The 16,894-nt window shown below is 35.2% G+C and overlaps 1 protein-coding gene across 1 annotated transcript in view; it reads left to right on the top strand.

Annotated features, from left to right (window-relative positions):
- LOC106671609 (cytosolic carboxypeptidase 6) overlaps positions 1-16,894 on the top strand; it is a 122,240-nt gene that overhangs the window by 89,158 nt on the left and 16,188 nt on the right. The window contains exons 5-11 of the mRNA XM_024229924.1: positions 7,858-7,952; positions 8,038-8,254; positions 8,324-8,453; positions 12,577-12,691; positions 12,778-12,889; positions 13,630-13,721; positions 13,961-14,071. Of these exons, the coding sequence (XP_024085692.1) occupies positions 7,858-7,952; positions 8,038-8,254; positions 8,324-8,453; positions 12,577-12,691; positions 12,778-12,889; positions 13,630-13,721; positions 13,961-14,071 (872 nt within the window). The remainder of the gene's footprint in view (positions 1-7,857; positions 7,953-8,037; positions 8,255-8,323; positions 8,454-12,576; positions 12,692-12,777; positions 12,890-13,629; positions 13,722-13,960; positions 14,072-16,894) is intronic.

The raw sequence follows: 16,894 nt of genomic DNA, 5'->3' as shown, positions 1-16,894 counted from the left end.
CTGTTTTTAAATTACATGCTATGTTATCCTGATGAATAAAGATCATTTCTCTCAAAAGTCTACGACCTGTATTTTGTTTTGAAGCTACAATTTTGACTCCTTCGAAGTCAAAATTGTGTTTCGTAGCATGTGTATGTTTGGATAGTGCTGTTCCCGGCCTTTCTTCATCACTGCAATCATACTTATGTTGCCGCACACGTTCCGATAAATATTGTTTCGTTTTGCCGTAATACACAGTGGGACATTGTGCACATTTAATGCGATGCACTACATTAGATTTTTGTAGTAGAGGTTCTTTACATTTAAGTTTTGTGTAAAAATTCTTACCCACTTTATTATTAAATTTGTAAACATTTTTTTTTTTAAATTGGCCTTATGATCTTTGCATATTAGCCATATATGTCTCTTATATATGTTGTTCAAATTGGGGGTTATCGGGAAAAAAGGGCCAGAGGCGACGGTGGGAATCGAACCCACGACCGCGGCGTGAGAGTCTCTCATGCTAACCACTCGGCTGCCGCGGTCCCCCGTAAACAATTTTTACATTATCTATTTTTTCTTTCAACAGTTTTTTTTAACTTACTTGATGTTCCAGCTACATATGTAACTGGTTGATAAAGTTTTTTATCGACAGGTATATTCTCATTCCTTGTTGCTCTTGTCCTGTTTTCCATTAATCTATTTATTAATGATCTTGGGTAACCATTATCTATTAATATAGAGCGCACTTTTTTCCTGTTCTCACTGTGGAACCGATCATCGCTCAATTTCAGAGCCCTATCAATGAGGTTAAAAACACTTTCATTTGAAAAGAATGGATGGATGAGAAATGTAGCTGTCCGAGCTGGTTGGTTTCAAATACCAGTTAGTTATTAATGTAAAATTATCTCTAATGACAACTAAGTCAAGAAAAGGAAGTTTCCCATCTACCTCAGTTTCTTGTGTAAATTGTAGTGACGGATGGAAAGAATTGAACGCCTTCAAAATGTCCACCAGCTCACTCTTTTTTATAATCAGGAACAAATCATCAACATATTTCTTAAGAAATTTGATGTGAAATCCAAAATTAAGTCCAATCCAATCCAGTAGCTCATTCAATACAAGGTCCGCAAGCACCGGTGAAAGAGTCCCTCCCATGGCCACACCTTCTTTTTGTGTATATATTTGATCTTCATACTTGAAGTATCCATTAAATGTAGTGATTCGTAAGACCTCCAGTATCGTTTGAAAATGGATATTGGTAAGGGCATCTAACTCTTTTTGTCTCCTCATTAAGATGTAACTTATCATCCCTAGAGGTAGACTTGTAAACAATGATTTCACATCTAGGATACAAGCAATTCATCATCCCCTATGGTGAGGTCTTTTACCATCTCTCTAAACACAAACGCATTGAGGATGTTATAATGTTTGTCTATATCCAACTTGTTTAATATGTTGCCAACATATTTGGACAGCTCTGTTCCTGGGCTATTTAGAAAAATAACAAAACAAAAGGTTAAGCAATTAATGTGTATAATGTCCTCTGTTAGCTAAACCGTCTCTGCACCTGTTAGATATACTGTAAATATGGTTGTCACTAACTTCATAAGGAATTTCTATCCTTGTTGTAACGCTGCACTCAGTTGTTGCAGGTCAACTGGTCTGTGATGGTGATACCAAAGCACGCAACAAAAACAAAAAACGCATCCCACAAGTGCTCAATGGGAATTTAGGTTTGGAAAAAATGTGGGAAGGGTCAGATGGGAAATTCCCAACGTTTCTTAACATTTATGAAGAACTCCTCCTCTATGAGGTCTAGCATTGTCACTATTTGATTTATTAAATATTTTACTTATTATATGGGTTTCACTTATCTCTACATTTATTGAAAATTTTCCCTCTTTCACTTACGGTCTAGAATTTGAAGATAGACTTTTGTGAAAAGGCCAGCCAAAAAGAGAACTTAATGTCCGAGATAATTATTTCACAGTACATTCTCAATTGTTTTCTTTGTTACAACACAAGGAGATTGTTTGGGAAATTATTTTTAAATTTATATACATTAAAAGTATCATTTGGGGGGCGTCGGTGGCCGCAACGGTTTAGGCGTTGACACGGCGCTCATCACTGTAAGGTAAAGGTCCCGGGTTCGAATCCAGCTGCCCTGCATTCGAACCCGACATACTAAAAAATGGGCTTTTTTTCAAAAACACCGGCACCCCGAGGGTTGATATAACCTCTGCTGTTGCGAACCCTCGTGAAAAAAAAGAAAGAAAAGAAGTATCATGCTTTAAAAGTTATGTTCCGCTGTCGGACGTTATGGTAAATTTCTAATGGTCTACTTTACGAAGTCTCTTCTCATCCGCCGGCCTTGCACATCCCTCTTTAACCATTACCACTACTACTTTAAGAAAATGTATTCATTGAATTATTTATTTACTACTAAAGTTACAATACAAGACCCTTCAAGAAATTATGCTTCTTTTGGTAAATTTTACAAAATTTCCAAGTTTGTGTAATGTTTGATCAATGTTATCATTCTTGACAAATAAATGTATAAGTTCTGAAGTTGAAAGTCTATTATAATAACAAGGTTGGATACTAATTTAAGAGCTTAGATAAAGGTTTCAAGGATTTCGGTCTGGAGCCTTTAGAGGTCTGGAACGCTTGGTTATTCTAGCTCGAATCCGTGGGTCCAGATTGGTTGTAGTAAGTAAGTATATCGATCTATTGACAAGCAGTCTTTTGAGTAGTTTATATCGCCTAGTTCTACCCTTTAAAGTCGAGTCTGGTGGTTTTAAGCAAGTCTTTTGTGGATGTGATATGATATCGGACGACTCTGGTTACTGGAAGAGGAACAGAGCTGTAGTCGAATGGAGAAAATACGGGTTCGGTTATTTGGTGCGATTTCGTTTAGTCAATCCTCCTATTTTCAAACATTCTTCCAAACTGGAGAAATGGTCCTGCAGTTGTCTGAAAGTCACTAGTGGTATTGATGAAAGGAAGGTAGTCTGGAGATCGGAGTACTTGTTGCAAATATTCTTCATAAAAGAAGAGTTGATGGTGGAGGTTTTCTGACTATCACTACTCTGTCTGAGTTTGCTGAAGTGATGGCGGTTTGATCTGAATATAAGTGACGTACTGATCGGGATTGATAAGAATTTTTGAACCGTACATTGAAACAGAGTTGAGACCAACGACACTGCCATTGCGTCACACTTCGGCATAGTGATTAGGGTAGAAAGATATTCCGATTGTACTTAAAATTGTCTACCAGACTAGGATTTTAAGATGAAGTAATAATTTAATGGAACGTTGCCCTTGGGTTTCCAGAGCACTGGAGCTGTAGGATTTCGTCAACTCAAGAATGATGTCCACCAGTCCCACAAGATGGTAGAGTGATTCGCCTGAAACCGAATCAATAACATAATGACACGAGTTTTCGAAGATAATATATTGGCATTTCGGGAATTTTTGTTCAAAATTTTCAACGTTACGGGGCAATATGATGTAGGCAGATACTGAATTTTTGGAAGGACCCAAGATATTTCAGGGCTCGTGAGATGCGGTCTGGTGTAATCTAGGTTTCAGAAAAACATTTTCTTTATCGTGCCAACGTTTCGATCTTTATTGAGATCATCTTCAGGGCCTGGGATTTACAAACATTGTTTACATATTACAATTACATTTTGGATGTGGAAAAGTGAATTTATACAATGCAAAATATATTTTTTATCTTCAATCAAAGTATTTCTGCTCACTCAAAGTGTTTGTCTTCTGTGTAATTGTGCCATTCTTGCGTGTCGTGTCAAGAGTGCNTTTTTTTTACGAGGGTTCGCAACAGCAGAGGTCATATAAACCCTCAGGGTGCCGGTATTTTTCAAAAAAAGCCCATTTGTAAGTATGTCGGATTCGAATGTAGGGCCGCTGGATTCGAACCCGGGACCTTTTACCTTACAGTGATGAGCGCCGTGTCAAAGACTAAACCTTGCGGCCACCGGCGCCCCCTGGTGAAAGCTATTAAATGTATCTAATGTAGTTTGAATTTGATCTGTGGGAACAGCTGTCAATATATCATCTACGTATTTAGTGAGGAAGGGTAATGTGAAAGGAATTTGTGGTTTGACTGTATTTAGTAGATGTGTCATGATTATGTCTGCCAGTATCGGGCCTAGGTTGCTACCCATGGCTACACCAAATAGTTGTTTGTAAAATTGTCGAAACGTTGGCACGATAAAGAAAATGTTTTTCTGAAACCTACATCACACCAGACCGCATCTCACGATTTCTAAATAAATATCGATAAACGGTCACTAATCACCGCATATTTCAGGGCATTGGTTTCTGGAGGAGGAACAGAGTAAATTGGAAGATAGGTTACTACAATTATTTCCTGAGATTTGGTTTCGTTGAGTTTCCGAGTTTCGATTTCTTGAACATTTTTTGAAACAGATCAGATTGTCTTGGAGGGTGCTGACAAGTGGGTCTTGGTTTGCAGAAAGGTTGGCGGTATCGTCTGCATATATGAGGAGACGGTAACATTGATAATCTGTAGTGTATACTGAATAGAAAATGGGACCGAGCTTTCAAGCTTGAAAATTTAGTAGTGAAATTTAAATTATAGCACAGATGTTAATAAAGGGCGTTGTTTTTATAACATTGTGATAAATGGAGCTCTCTAACGGAAAATAATGGGAAACTACCCGTGAGGCCCGGTGTGAAACGAGAATATCTGATTCCCAACCAAGGATTTGCTCGTACTATTTAATTAAATATAAGATTACCAGGAGCTGTTTTGGCTTAGCCAACCTGGTTAACAGCCTTAAATAATTGATTTGGGATCCATTATTGCTTAACGGGAAACCAGCGATAGTGGTCTCATTTATTCATAGAGACGTGTCCATTACACATCCGAAAATATTAAATTCTTGAATCGGATAATTAATCACCCAATTATAACAAAATATATTAAAATTTAAAAACAAAAGTTTCCAACGGTCACTTCAACTAACGTTATTCCACGCTTCGTTCGCCGGGTGTAAAGCCTCGAGAATGTTGATTTTCTTGGCGTGGTCGTTAGCTTTCAAAGTCGAATTTGAAGATGAAGTTGATTGAGATTCTAAGGTTTTGTCAATAAGAACGATAAGGGTTTTTCTCATTTTTGACCTGTAATATGCTTTAAAGGTTCGATTCCTTGGTCACACGGCTGCATCAGTGACGTAGTTAGTGTTAGCAGGTAAGAAAACTAATTTATCTAGTAAAACTAGTCTTCAAATTCAAATTTACATTGTGAGCGGTGCAAACTGAGTCTTATATCCGAAGTGGTGTGTTTTATAACCGAATTGTTCAATCTATTCGGACACGTCCGGACTGTTTCTGGCGATTCTGAGTCTTATCAGCGACTGAACCTTTTATCCGTGAGTCTTATAAGCGGCGTCCATTGTACAACAAGATTAAAACACCGAAAGACGCTTCTTATAAAGTATAGGTATCCTGTCACGACTTTAAATAAAAGTTTTTATAGCAAACAAAAAATAGACATTTTTCTTCGGTCGAGTCACCAGTACTGAGGTAGATGGGTGATATTTTATAAAATAGAAAGTAAATAAAGTAATTTAAGGTGGGCGTTATCTATAAAAAAAATCATATTAATTTTGACCTTTCATTATGTGTAAAAAAGAACATGTGGTTAAATGTGCAAGTTTATACAGATTATGGAAGCAGCGGCTTTTTTTGCCGATCTTTTGCTCTTATTTAACTCGACTTCTAATCATTGGAACTTAATTGTTAATTAATTTTTTTCAGGGGAGTCTGCACTGTTTGGGTAAACCTTAAACTATAAACTTTTACTGTATTTATTAGATAAGGCTTTAATTCACCCAAAATAATACAATACAAGGATTGCTTTTCAAGTGAATTAAGGCTCAAAGTGGTCCAGGGAGACAGGTTATCCACTTTAATATTCTCTCTATAAGCGTGCAAAGTTACTTTCTTTCGGTGTCATGGTGCTAAGCCCTCGATTAAATGGTAATTATTTACTTTTTCAGGATGAAAGCCCAATTTACTAAAATACGTAACATATGGATAAACTATAAAATTATCTTTCAATTGATTAATCAGTATTTAAGGTATTGCTTGAGATAAAAAAAGTCAGGGATTCGATTTCATTTATCGCCGAGAATCAAATAAATTACACGACATTTGAAAAATGGCAAAAAGAAGGAAAAATTCGAAAGGTTGTAGGTTAGATGAGGAGTTGGTGTCCGAGTGGATCGAAGTCAGGATAGCTCAAGTGGTAGAGCAGCGGCGTATTTAGCCGAAGATCGTGAGTTCGAATCCCGCTTGTGACACTGACTTTTTTTATCTCAACTAATACTTAAATACAGATTAATTAATTAAAAGATATTGTTTGGTCAAGCGGACCACGAAAGCTAGTGAATCTATAAAATTATATCTCTCAAGATCTCCAAATAATTTTCAAATTATACCTAAAAGCTTTACATCTAATCTTCTTTAATAGGAGCTTGCGTAATATTTTCTTATCCTATGCTGTTAAACAAATTGTAAAAAATCCTCAATACATTTTTTTTGGGGGGGGAAGTCTTATAAATTTTTTCGAAAATCACAAAAAGGCAGGTAGCTTTGAAACGACTGCACTAATCAACCAGAAATTTTGCAAGCGTTTGGACGATTAATTAATTCATCCTTATTTTTCTAACTTATATTGACACAAAACTTAAATTGTGCATATCATATCCTGTAAAACGAAGAATTACTCTTTTGAAAGGTTGTAATATTGTAAGATTTCGATACAATCCAAAGAAGGTTTAAGTCGAACAACACCAGACATCGGAGCAAATCCAGCACAAAAAGTTGTATTATTTGTTTTCTATTAAAATTCGTATTTAAGGCTTATTAATTTAAGCTTTAAAGGCTGCTTAAAATGAATCCGTGTTGTTTATTCTAACAAAAATATTTTTTGACCTATTACACAGAAAGCGTCTTTTTGTTTTTGTGACATTTTATGTATCTAATCACATTTAATTAAATCAAATAATATGGAAAATTTTCTTATTCTAATCTGGAAGCAACCGAATCAACTGATAACTTTGAAATAGATGTACTATAAAGATAGAAACTTGTAATGTTAAAGCCCGAAGAGGAATCGTAACGGCTGCTGAACTAACTGGAGATTGGCTTTAAAATTTTCAATATCCACCTCAGATTGGCCTTGAATTTCATTTTATATCGAATTAGTTATATATTATCTTATTGTTTTGGAATTAGAATTCTTCTGAGAATTCTACTCCAGTGTTGTTGGCAGTGTAGTGTATATACATCTGGCTCTTCTGTCCTGCCCGCCCAATGCACCGGGCACTATCATCCCTAAAGAAAGAAGTCAAAAATTACTGATTTTTTTTAAAGTCTTGTAAACAAATTAGCGTGAATTCTATGGTGATGTGGATAAGAAAACCTTTTACAGAACGACAACATTTGGAGTGGTACAGAAACTAGAAATATTTTTTTTTTAGATTGAAATATTCGCTGGATAAAATTATCTTAATGTTAATCTCTTCGGCCTGTTCAAGTATGGAAATATAACACTGGTCGTTATTTTTCAAAACACTTTTATAAAGTTCACGTTCAACTTTTACTTACTCAAGGTGAAAATTCCAGTACTTTTAACGCTTAACAAGGTAATTTCAAATTCACGAAGGAAACTCATACTTTAAACTTAGAACTTAAATAAGCGTCCCCGAGTGGGTGGCCAGCAGCATGTTTAAATATTTATCTGATCAAAAAAGCCAAGCTTCCTCTCTTTTAAACACGAAGTAATATATTAATAGTTTAAATTAATCGTTTTTCTTGTTTCAGAGGGTGATTCTTAACATAATTAATTTCGGGAAAAGGAGAAATTCATTCTTGTACGGGATGACCCCGATTGTTAAGTCAACAAGTAGGCCGACTTGGTAAACGTTTTCTAATATTATTTCATCAGTCTGTTCATTTATTTATATACCTGGATATATCAAGATATTGTGTCAAATTTCCTAGGCAGAGGATGCCGAACGACAACGTCTTTTACCACAGTTCGCCTTATCACAACAATAACTACATCCTCAGCCTTGCGTTTAATTTTGATAAAGAGGAAGACGTCTACCAGTTCGCGTTTTGTTATCCGTATTCCTACACAAAACACCAGGCTCACATGGACCTATTGGAAAAGAGGAATTATCCGTTTTTCAAAAGAGAACTACTCGGTCAATCCATTGTAAGTTCTCTAACTAAGAATATTTGTTTAATTTCTAATATTGAAATGTTTATTACATTATTATGCCAGCAAAAGAGACGCGTAGAATTGGTAACGATCACGCATCCCAAGAACATGTCTCCGAACGGAAAAGTTCACGTTGTTGTCATCCTGTCGAGAGTTCATCCAGGAGAATCGCCCGCTTCTTATGTATGCCAAGGTATGTAGACTATTTTCCTTATCTTCTGTTTCAACACATTGTTTTTTCTTTAAATGCAATTTAATAGTTTCATATTTTAAGACAATCTCTAGAAAAACATCGATTTTGGTCGGATAAAAGTTTCTAAAGATAGCCTGTAGATAGTCTGTCAAGGACGCATCCATGCCTCGATCCTTTTTCCAATATACATTGACATTCCATTTCCTACTTCTTACCGCAAGAATAAATGTGAACGAAATAAATTATGTTCATGTTTCGGCGAGATCATTACCATTGAACCCGGCCACAGGGTAGTGGACGTTGCAACCTCCCTTGAGCGGAAGTTGTTGGGGTGGTTTCCTAAATTTTCGGCAAAACTTCACTAGAGTGTGGGACCCTGGCATGCTCTGGAAACTCAAGGCCATCCTTCCAAAACGTTATCCTAAAATGTAAAAAGTAGCATTCGGGACATTCAACCATGACGACGCGGGTGTCCCTTAAGGCAGCATACTTGGCCCCATCCTCTTTTCAATATACACTCCGATGAAATTCTCCAAACACAGTCACCTCTTCTCACTCGAACACATTTGGTTTAAAAGCTCCTGCTATCTTTTTACCGCAAGAATCAATATGAACGAAAGAGTGTGTTCAAGTTCCGGCGAGATCACTACCACTGAACAGGACAACAGGACGTTTTATAAGCCCTTGAGGTGATTTCCTAGAACTTAGGTAAAACTTCGATTGAGAGTGGGACCCAGGCAAGCTCGTTGGCATCCTTCCACTACCTTATTCTAAAATTTAGTATAACAGTTTTAATAAAAATTTAGTCTTATCTGTCCGATAGGTACTTTCAAGTATTACTCGGGACATCCTTCTCCTCTATTCACTCTGACGGATGTTGCGAAAAGTAACATCCTCGGTTTCACTCTTTCTTGATTACACACCGCAGACTATCGATCACGATAGAGTACTCCTCGCATATGCAGATGATACTGCTATTCTTTCGGCGCACTGGGACCAAGTAGTAGCTTCCAGAAACCTCCAGGATCATATATTCCGTTTGAAGAATGTTTCAAACAAAGAAGATCACTTAATGAAACCAAATGCAAGAATTACTTTCACCCTTTCGTCGTATCAACTGTCCTCCAATCGACTACAACTCAAGTTCTCTGACAGCAAGGAATGTGGTCTGCTATTTGAAACTTCATCGACAAAACACTTACTTAGAACCTCCACACTCAACTTAAATAATAAAGCTGAACTGACGATATAAACTTCTCAAAACGCTACTGGACATTATGTACAAAAGCTCCCGTGTCTATCCTGAGGCCTTGTCTTTTCCTCTCCCATGAAGAATCAATCACAGCCAATCTTCTTTCTGGCAATATCCGGCAATGAACTGGCTTGTTTTTGATGTTCCGAGTTAATACATATGCCTTCGGAGTCTTCATTATCATAATTATTATCATTCTAGTCCTAAGACATCCTCGGTTTAGTAGTAATACCGTTGGTGCTGCGATGTTAGATTTGATTTAGATAGAATTGTTACTATTAAGCAAAATCTTCTAATTTTCATGCTTCTTCAGGTGTACCTCAAGGATCACATCTTGGTCTATTCTTTTCTTTTCTTTATTAACGACATTTCAACTGCTTTTTCTCATTATTATTTCTCTTTATTAAGACCATTAAATCAAGATTTGAAATTTGTCATACTTGAGGAGAACCTTACTTCCCTGTACTGTGAGGTGCTCTTTGAATGAACTTCCGCTTAGTATCTCTAAATGCAGTCAAATTTCCTTTCCTAGAATTAATCACCAGATCTACTGAATAAACTTCATCTACTCTACTTATAATGAACCTTTACCAAAGCTGATATAATTAAAGATTTAAGAATTCATTTTGACTATAAATTATCTTTCAGATGCCATATATCTAAAAATTTCCTCTAAAGCTGTAAAAGCACTTTGGTTTTTGTTATTCAAAATCTTTTGAAAATATAACAATATTGAATCTACGCTTTACCTCTTTCGTTCGACCATTGTCTGATTTTGTATCTATTGTCTCGTTTTTCACTACTCCTCACAAATCAACAGTATCGAAACGGTTCAACACCGTTTTTTTAAGTACTAGTACAGGTTTTTGAACCACAATTTTAATTGTAACTACGATCTCATGTCTGGTTGGGAAAAATAACTAGGTTTGACTGTGATTTTCTTTATAAATTATTAAATAACTTGATCTCAAGTCTTCGACTACTTTCCTATATGGTTCAATGTCCCTAAATAAAAAACTCGTAATTTATCATTATTCGATATCCCTCACTGCTCCACTAACTCCACAGGAAATATACTAGATACAGATTTATCATTGCCTAAAAAATGTATAAAATATAAAAATAAGTAAACATAAAAATAAGCCGAATGAAGAGTCGAAAGCTTGGCAGAGATGTACCAATAAACTTTAATTGGATCACATCTCCGATCCTAAAAAACATCGTAAAAAAGTTAAGTTGAAATGATTTATAATATTGTAAATTAATTTGCCCTTTTACATATTTAATTTAATTATTCTTTGTATGTAACGTCTTGGTTGAAATGAAAAAGCTAGTGTCACGAACGGGATTCGAACCCACGACTTTCGGCTCACTAAGCAGCTGTTCTAACCACGTGAGCTATCGTGACTTCGAACCCCGATCAAAAATTCGGAAGTTAGGTTGACATGGGGAGTTGGTGTCCGAGTGGATCGAAGTCTGACGATAGCTCACGTGGTTAGAGCAGCGGCGTATTGCGCCGAAGGTCGTGGGTTCGAATCCCGCTCGAGACACTAGCTTTTTCATTTCAACCAATACTTTACACACAAAGAATAATTAATTGAAAAAAGTAATTTGGTCAATAAGACCACTAAATATATATTTAATTTTATTTAACCATTTAATATATGACATTTTATGTTTCCAATATTTTAATTATTTTTATGTATAATTTGAAAATTATTTGGAGATCTTGAGAGATATAATTTTATAGATTCACTAGCTTTCGTGGTCCGCTTGACCAAACAATATCTTTTAATTAATTAATCTGTATTTAAGTATTAGTTGAGATAAAAAAGTCAGTGTCACAAGCGGGATTCGAACTCACGACCTTCGGCTAAATACGCCGCTGCTCTACCACTTGAGCTATCCTGACTTCGATCCACTCGGACACCAACTCCTCATCTAACCTACAACCTTTCGAATTTTTCCTTCTTTTTGCCATTTTTCAAATGTCGTGTAATTTATTTCATTCTCGGCGATAAATGAAATCGAATCCCTGACTTTTTTTATCTCAAGAAATACCTTAAATACTGATTAATCAATTGAAAGATAATTTTATAGTTTATCCATATGTTACGTATTTTAGTAAATTGGGCTTTCATCCTGAAAAAGTAAATAATTATCATTTAATCGAGGGCTTAGCACCATGACACCGAAAGAAAGTAACTTTGCACGCTTATAGAGAGAATATTAAAGTGGATAACCTGTCTCCCTGGACCACTTTGAGCCTTAATTCACTTGAAAAGCAATCCTTGTATTGTATTATTTTGGGTGAATTAAAGCCTTATCTAATAAATACAGTAAAAGTTTAGAGTTTAAGGTTTACCCAAACAGACTCCCCTGAAAAAAATTAATTAACAATTAAGTTCCAATGATTAGAAGTCGAGTTAAATAAGAACAAAAGTCCGCCAAAAAAAGTCGCTGCTTCCATAATCTGTATAAACTTGCACATTTAACCACATGTTCTTTTTTATACATAATGAAGGGTAAAAATTAATATGAATTGTTTATAGATAACGCCCACCTTAAATTACTTTATTTACCTTATATTTATTATTGATATTTTATAAAATATCAAACAAGAAAATTATCATCGCTTATTAAACAACTGGAATTCTGTGGGAGTTTAATGTTTTATAAAACTCTTTATCACAAACATAAAATTTTTATTTGATATCATTAAACATCCAAACTTCAAAAATCGTTCAAACTGAGTAATTTAGGATAACTTAAAATATAAATTATTTTCCAACCCTTCCTCGTTATTCACTCCATTCCATAATCAATAGTTAACACCCACATCTTATGACTCACATTTAATTTACATTTCAGGGATTATCGACTTTCTAATAAGCAATCACAACACGGCAGTTAGCCTGAGGGAAAAGGTCGTTTTCAAAATTATTCCCATGTTAAACCCCGATGGGGTTTTTTTAGGAAACCACAGGTAGGCTTTTAGTTTTATTGTTCTAAAAGTTTTTTTTTTGGCCGATTTTGAAAACAAAACAACTAACGCGAACAATTTTCTTCCAGGTGCTCCGAGGTGGGGATAGATTTGAACCGATCCTGGTCAAAAATATCCAAATGGCTTCATCCTACGCTGGACGTTGTTTATTCGTATATCACATCGTTGGATCAGGACAAAGTAAGCGTTTTGCTTTATTTGCTAACTCAGTTATTTTTCCGGTTGGACCTTTGAAGTTGATATACAACACAAGGATTTATTTTTTCAATTGACTGTCATAAAACAATTTTCAAGCTTCCTCATTCACTTGTTGAGATTTATACAAGTTATTTTAAAATTTATTGTTAACAAAACCGTATTCCTCCGACAGTAGAGTTTAATCCATGTCGTACGCGAAAAAAACCGCTCTGACAGATAAGACCTGAGGATTGAAACTTTTATTATGACTTTCAATTAATTAATCTTTTTATGTAAGGTTTAAATGAAAACGTTAGTCTCTCGAGCGGGATTCGAACGTCGAGATAAAAAATTTGAGATTTGAAAAATGGCAAAAAGGAGGGAAAATTCGAGAGGTGAGGTTGAGGTGGGAAGTTAGTGTCCGAGTGGATCGAAGTCACGATAGCTCAAGTGGTAGAGCAGCGGCGTATTTAGCCGAAGGTCGTGGGTTCGAATCCAGTTCGTGACACTAACTTTTTCATTTCAACCCATACCATACATAAAAAGAGTAATTAATTAAACGAAGTTATTTGGTTGATCGGACCACGAAATATGATGGATTTTATTAAGACTTTATTTCTTAGCAAAATTCGTTCTAAATCCTTCTACTCGTATAAAGACCAATAAATAATTAACGTTACTTTTAATTTAATGTGAATTTATTGTTTTACTGTTCAACGACAATTGAAACATTTTTTTTACAGAACATCGATTTAGACGTTGTTTTGGACATTCATGCTCATTCTAATCTTAGAGGTGCATTCGTTTGTGGAAATAGCTACAATGATGTTTATAGGTCAGTATAAATGCCAACTCAACAGAAAAATTCAATAAAAAATTAAACTTAAATAAATAACACCAAAAATAGTTCACTATTTCAGTGGGATTTTCAGAAAAGGAATTTTCCGGTGGATGTTCGAATTGACTATTGTCATGTTGATTGTGTTTTTTTGTCAATTAAATATTAACACAGAATAACAATTATTTTTAAGAGATTAATAGTCCCATGTTTCAAAAAGATTTATATTGTTACAGGTACGAACGACATATTGTCTTTCCGAAACTTCTATCTCAAAAGGTTCTTGGGTACGAAAACAACCATACGGTTTTTAACAGGGATTCAAACAAAGCAGGTTCCGCAAGAAGGTTTGTGTATTGTTTTACATATTCAAGGTAGCCATGAAAAACATTGTTTAACAATCTTATAAACCAATTACCGTGAATTCTATGAAATTAAGGAAAATAAATCCGTTGAAAGAATGAAAAAAATTGGAAATGTAGAGGGATGAGAAATAAATTTGGATAATTTGGTTCGCCAATTGGCTGCAGATAAACGTACTGCAGAGACATAGCAAATAATCCCCAGCACTCTACCTGGGTCACGCTTTCAAGCCCCACTGAACTTTTTTTTTATTGGGAATCTTCATATATAAAACTCTCTCTTCACACGTCCATACGCTCTGTGGTTCTCTCCAGAAAAACCTTGAATCAAGGATATGTAACCTCATCTTAACATAACACTAGCCTTACCAAAACGGTCCCTACTCCTAACCTCAAAAATAACCAAACCCTAAGCTGACACTAACCCTAGTTAACCAAATCCGTACCTCAAGCCAGGGACACACTTACCCGATGCTACACCATGCGACGCTGCCCGATGCTATCCGACGCAAGCACACGTCGCGTAAAGTCCACAGCGTTTATCACAATAATCACTATCACAATCGCAACGCATCTTTTGTTCTTAATGCACTATTTTGAGCAAAACCTTGTAATAAATTGTTAGTTAAATTTTATGAGCACAACCATCTAATAAATTGTTTGTTAAACTTAATTGTTTTAAATAAAGTTACTCCTAACCATCATAATTAAACAATGTTTATAAAAACTTATGCATTTTTTATCTCGTTTAATTTGGTTTACATTAAAATAACATGTTGTAATTAATATAACGACAAAATTACATGTACTTAGTTTGAAATAAACTACAAAAAATATGAGTGTCCTGTTCTGATGCTACCCGACATTACAAAATGGTGTAATTTTACGAGCAAAACTATGAAATAAATTGTTAATTAAATTTTATGAGCAAAACCGTGTAATAAATTGTTCCAATTTTAGTATATGTACCGCCGAAGCGAGTACAATAAATTGTTAGTTAAATTCATTATATCAAAAAATCGTATTCCGGTGTTTTGATTAATTTTCTACCAAACCATTAAAATTAATTTTTTAAATAAAAACTAATTAATTTTTAATCACAGTTAATTTGGTTTATATTAAAATAGGTATTAATATAACAACAATAATACATGTAGTTTGAATAAAAATATGAGTGTCCGGTTCTTTTGTCTTCGACTGTACTCGATGCTAGCAGACGAAAATCTGGGCAGTGGGGATCGCAGAGCGTCGGGTAGGTTAGCGTGGCATAGCATCGGGTAGATGTGCACGGGAGTAATGCAACCTTATGGAAAATCGGAGTTTTGATTTGCGTCGGGTAGCATCGGCTAGCGTCGCATGGCGTAGCATCGGGTAAGTGTGTTTCTGGCTTTAGCCGGAACCTAAAGCGGGGAACACACTTACCGGATGCCACGCAAAGCTACCCCACTGTCCAGATTTTCGTCTGGTAGCATCGAGAACAGTCGAAGACAAAAGAACCGGACACTCATATTTTTATTCAAACTACATGTACTATTGTCATTATATGAATTACAACAAACTTATTTTTATATAAACCAAATTAACCGAGATCAAAAATTCATTAGTTTTTATTTTTTTAAAAATTTAATGGTTTGGTAGAAAATTTATCAAAACACCGGAATAACTTTATTTAATATAATTATATTAATAAACAATTTATTACATGGTAGTGCTCATACAATTTAACTAACAATTTATTACAAGGTTTTGCTCAAAATAGTGCATTAAGAACAAAAGAGGAGTTGCAATTGTGATAATGATTATTGTGATACACGCTGTGTGACTGCATCCACGTGCGCTTGACGTCGCATAGATGCGCACATCCTACCAAAACGTGAAATTGCGTCGGGTAGCATCGGGTAGCGTAGCTTAGCGTTGCATCGGGTAATTGTGTTCCCCGCTTAATTCTGATCTAGCCCTAACCTAAAATTATCTCTAGCTAATCAAACCCTAACCGAATCCTAAAACTGACCCTACCTACCAGACTCTAACCTAACACTAAATCTAGTTAGTTTGACGAATAAACCATGTGACGTTAATATATTTTTGAAAGGTATTTACTGAAGGAAATACATTGTATTATACAAAATGTCAAAAAATATTTGCTAAATATGAGGTAAGTTCACCTTCACAACTTAACAACAGACTGAACTTATTATGACACATATATTCTTGAAACAGAAGCCATTTGTTTCTAAGTAGTTTTTAATCGAAAATACCTACTTTGATGAACTAAAGCATAATTAAAATTAACTTGATTACACGTGTTAACAGTTTGAAGCTAACGAACAAACCCGATACTACTGAAACACGGTCGTCTTCCTGTGCAATTACAGTTGACAGCAGTGTAAGAAGTTTTACGCCTATCAACGTTCAAGTTTCACCATGCCTCAACTCTGATGGAATTAACGTCAATTAATCATGCGTTTGGCCGAAGGTTTTCTCATCCGTTAAAACACTTAAAATACAGTGCAAACGGTGAAGATAGGACAATTTGACGAAAAAATTACAAAAATAAGTATGGGTGAAAAGCGATCCTTAAAATAATGTCCCTTGTATTTATGCAAGGTTTACCAATGCAAGAAATGCTAGAAGAAATACTGCAAAAAATAATATATTCATAAATAACAAGGGGATGCTAAATACGCAAGATCAGCGATTTTTTTGATGATATGATATCATGTCGTAAAATAGAGATACCTGAATTTTCTTGCCAATTGGCCATTTTAAAAAAATATATTTTTCTGCCATTTTCGAGCATGTCATTTA

The sequence above is a fragment of the Cimex lectularius genome, unplaced genomic scaffold (assembly GCF_000648675.2).
Source record: "Cimex lectularius strain Harlan isolate CLEC.00 unplaced genomic scaffold, Clec_2.1 scaffold429, whole genome shotgun sequence".
NCBI classification, from domain to species: Eukaryota; Metazoa; Arthropoda; class Insecta; order Hemiptera; family Cimicidae; genus Cimex; species Cimex lectularius.
Note: the sequence above shows the minus strand (reverse complement) of the source record. Positions and strands in the feature narration are given on the sequence as shown.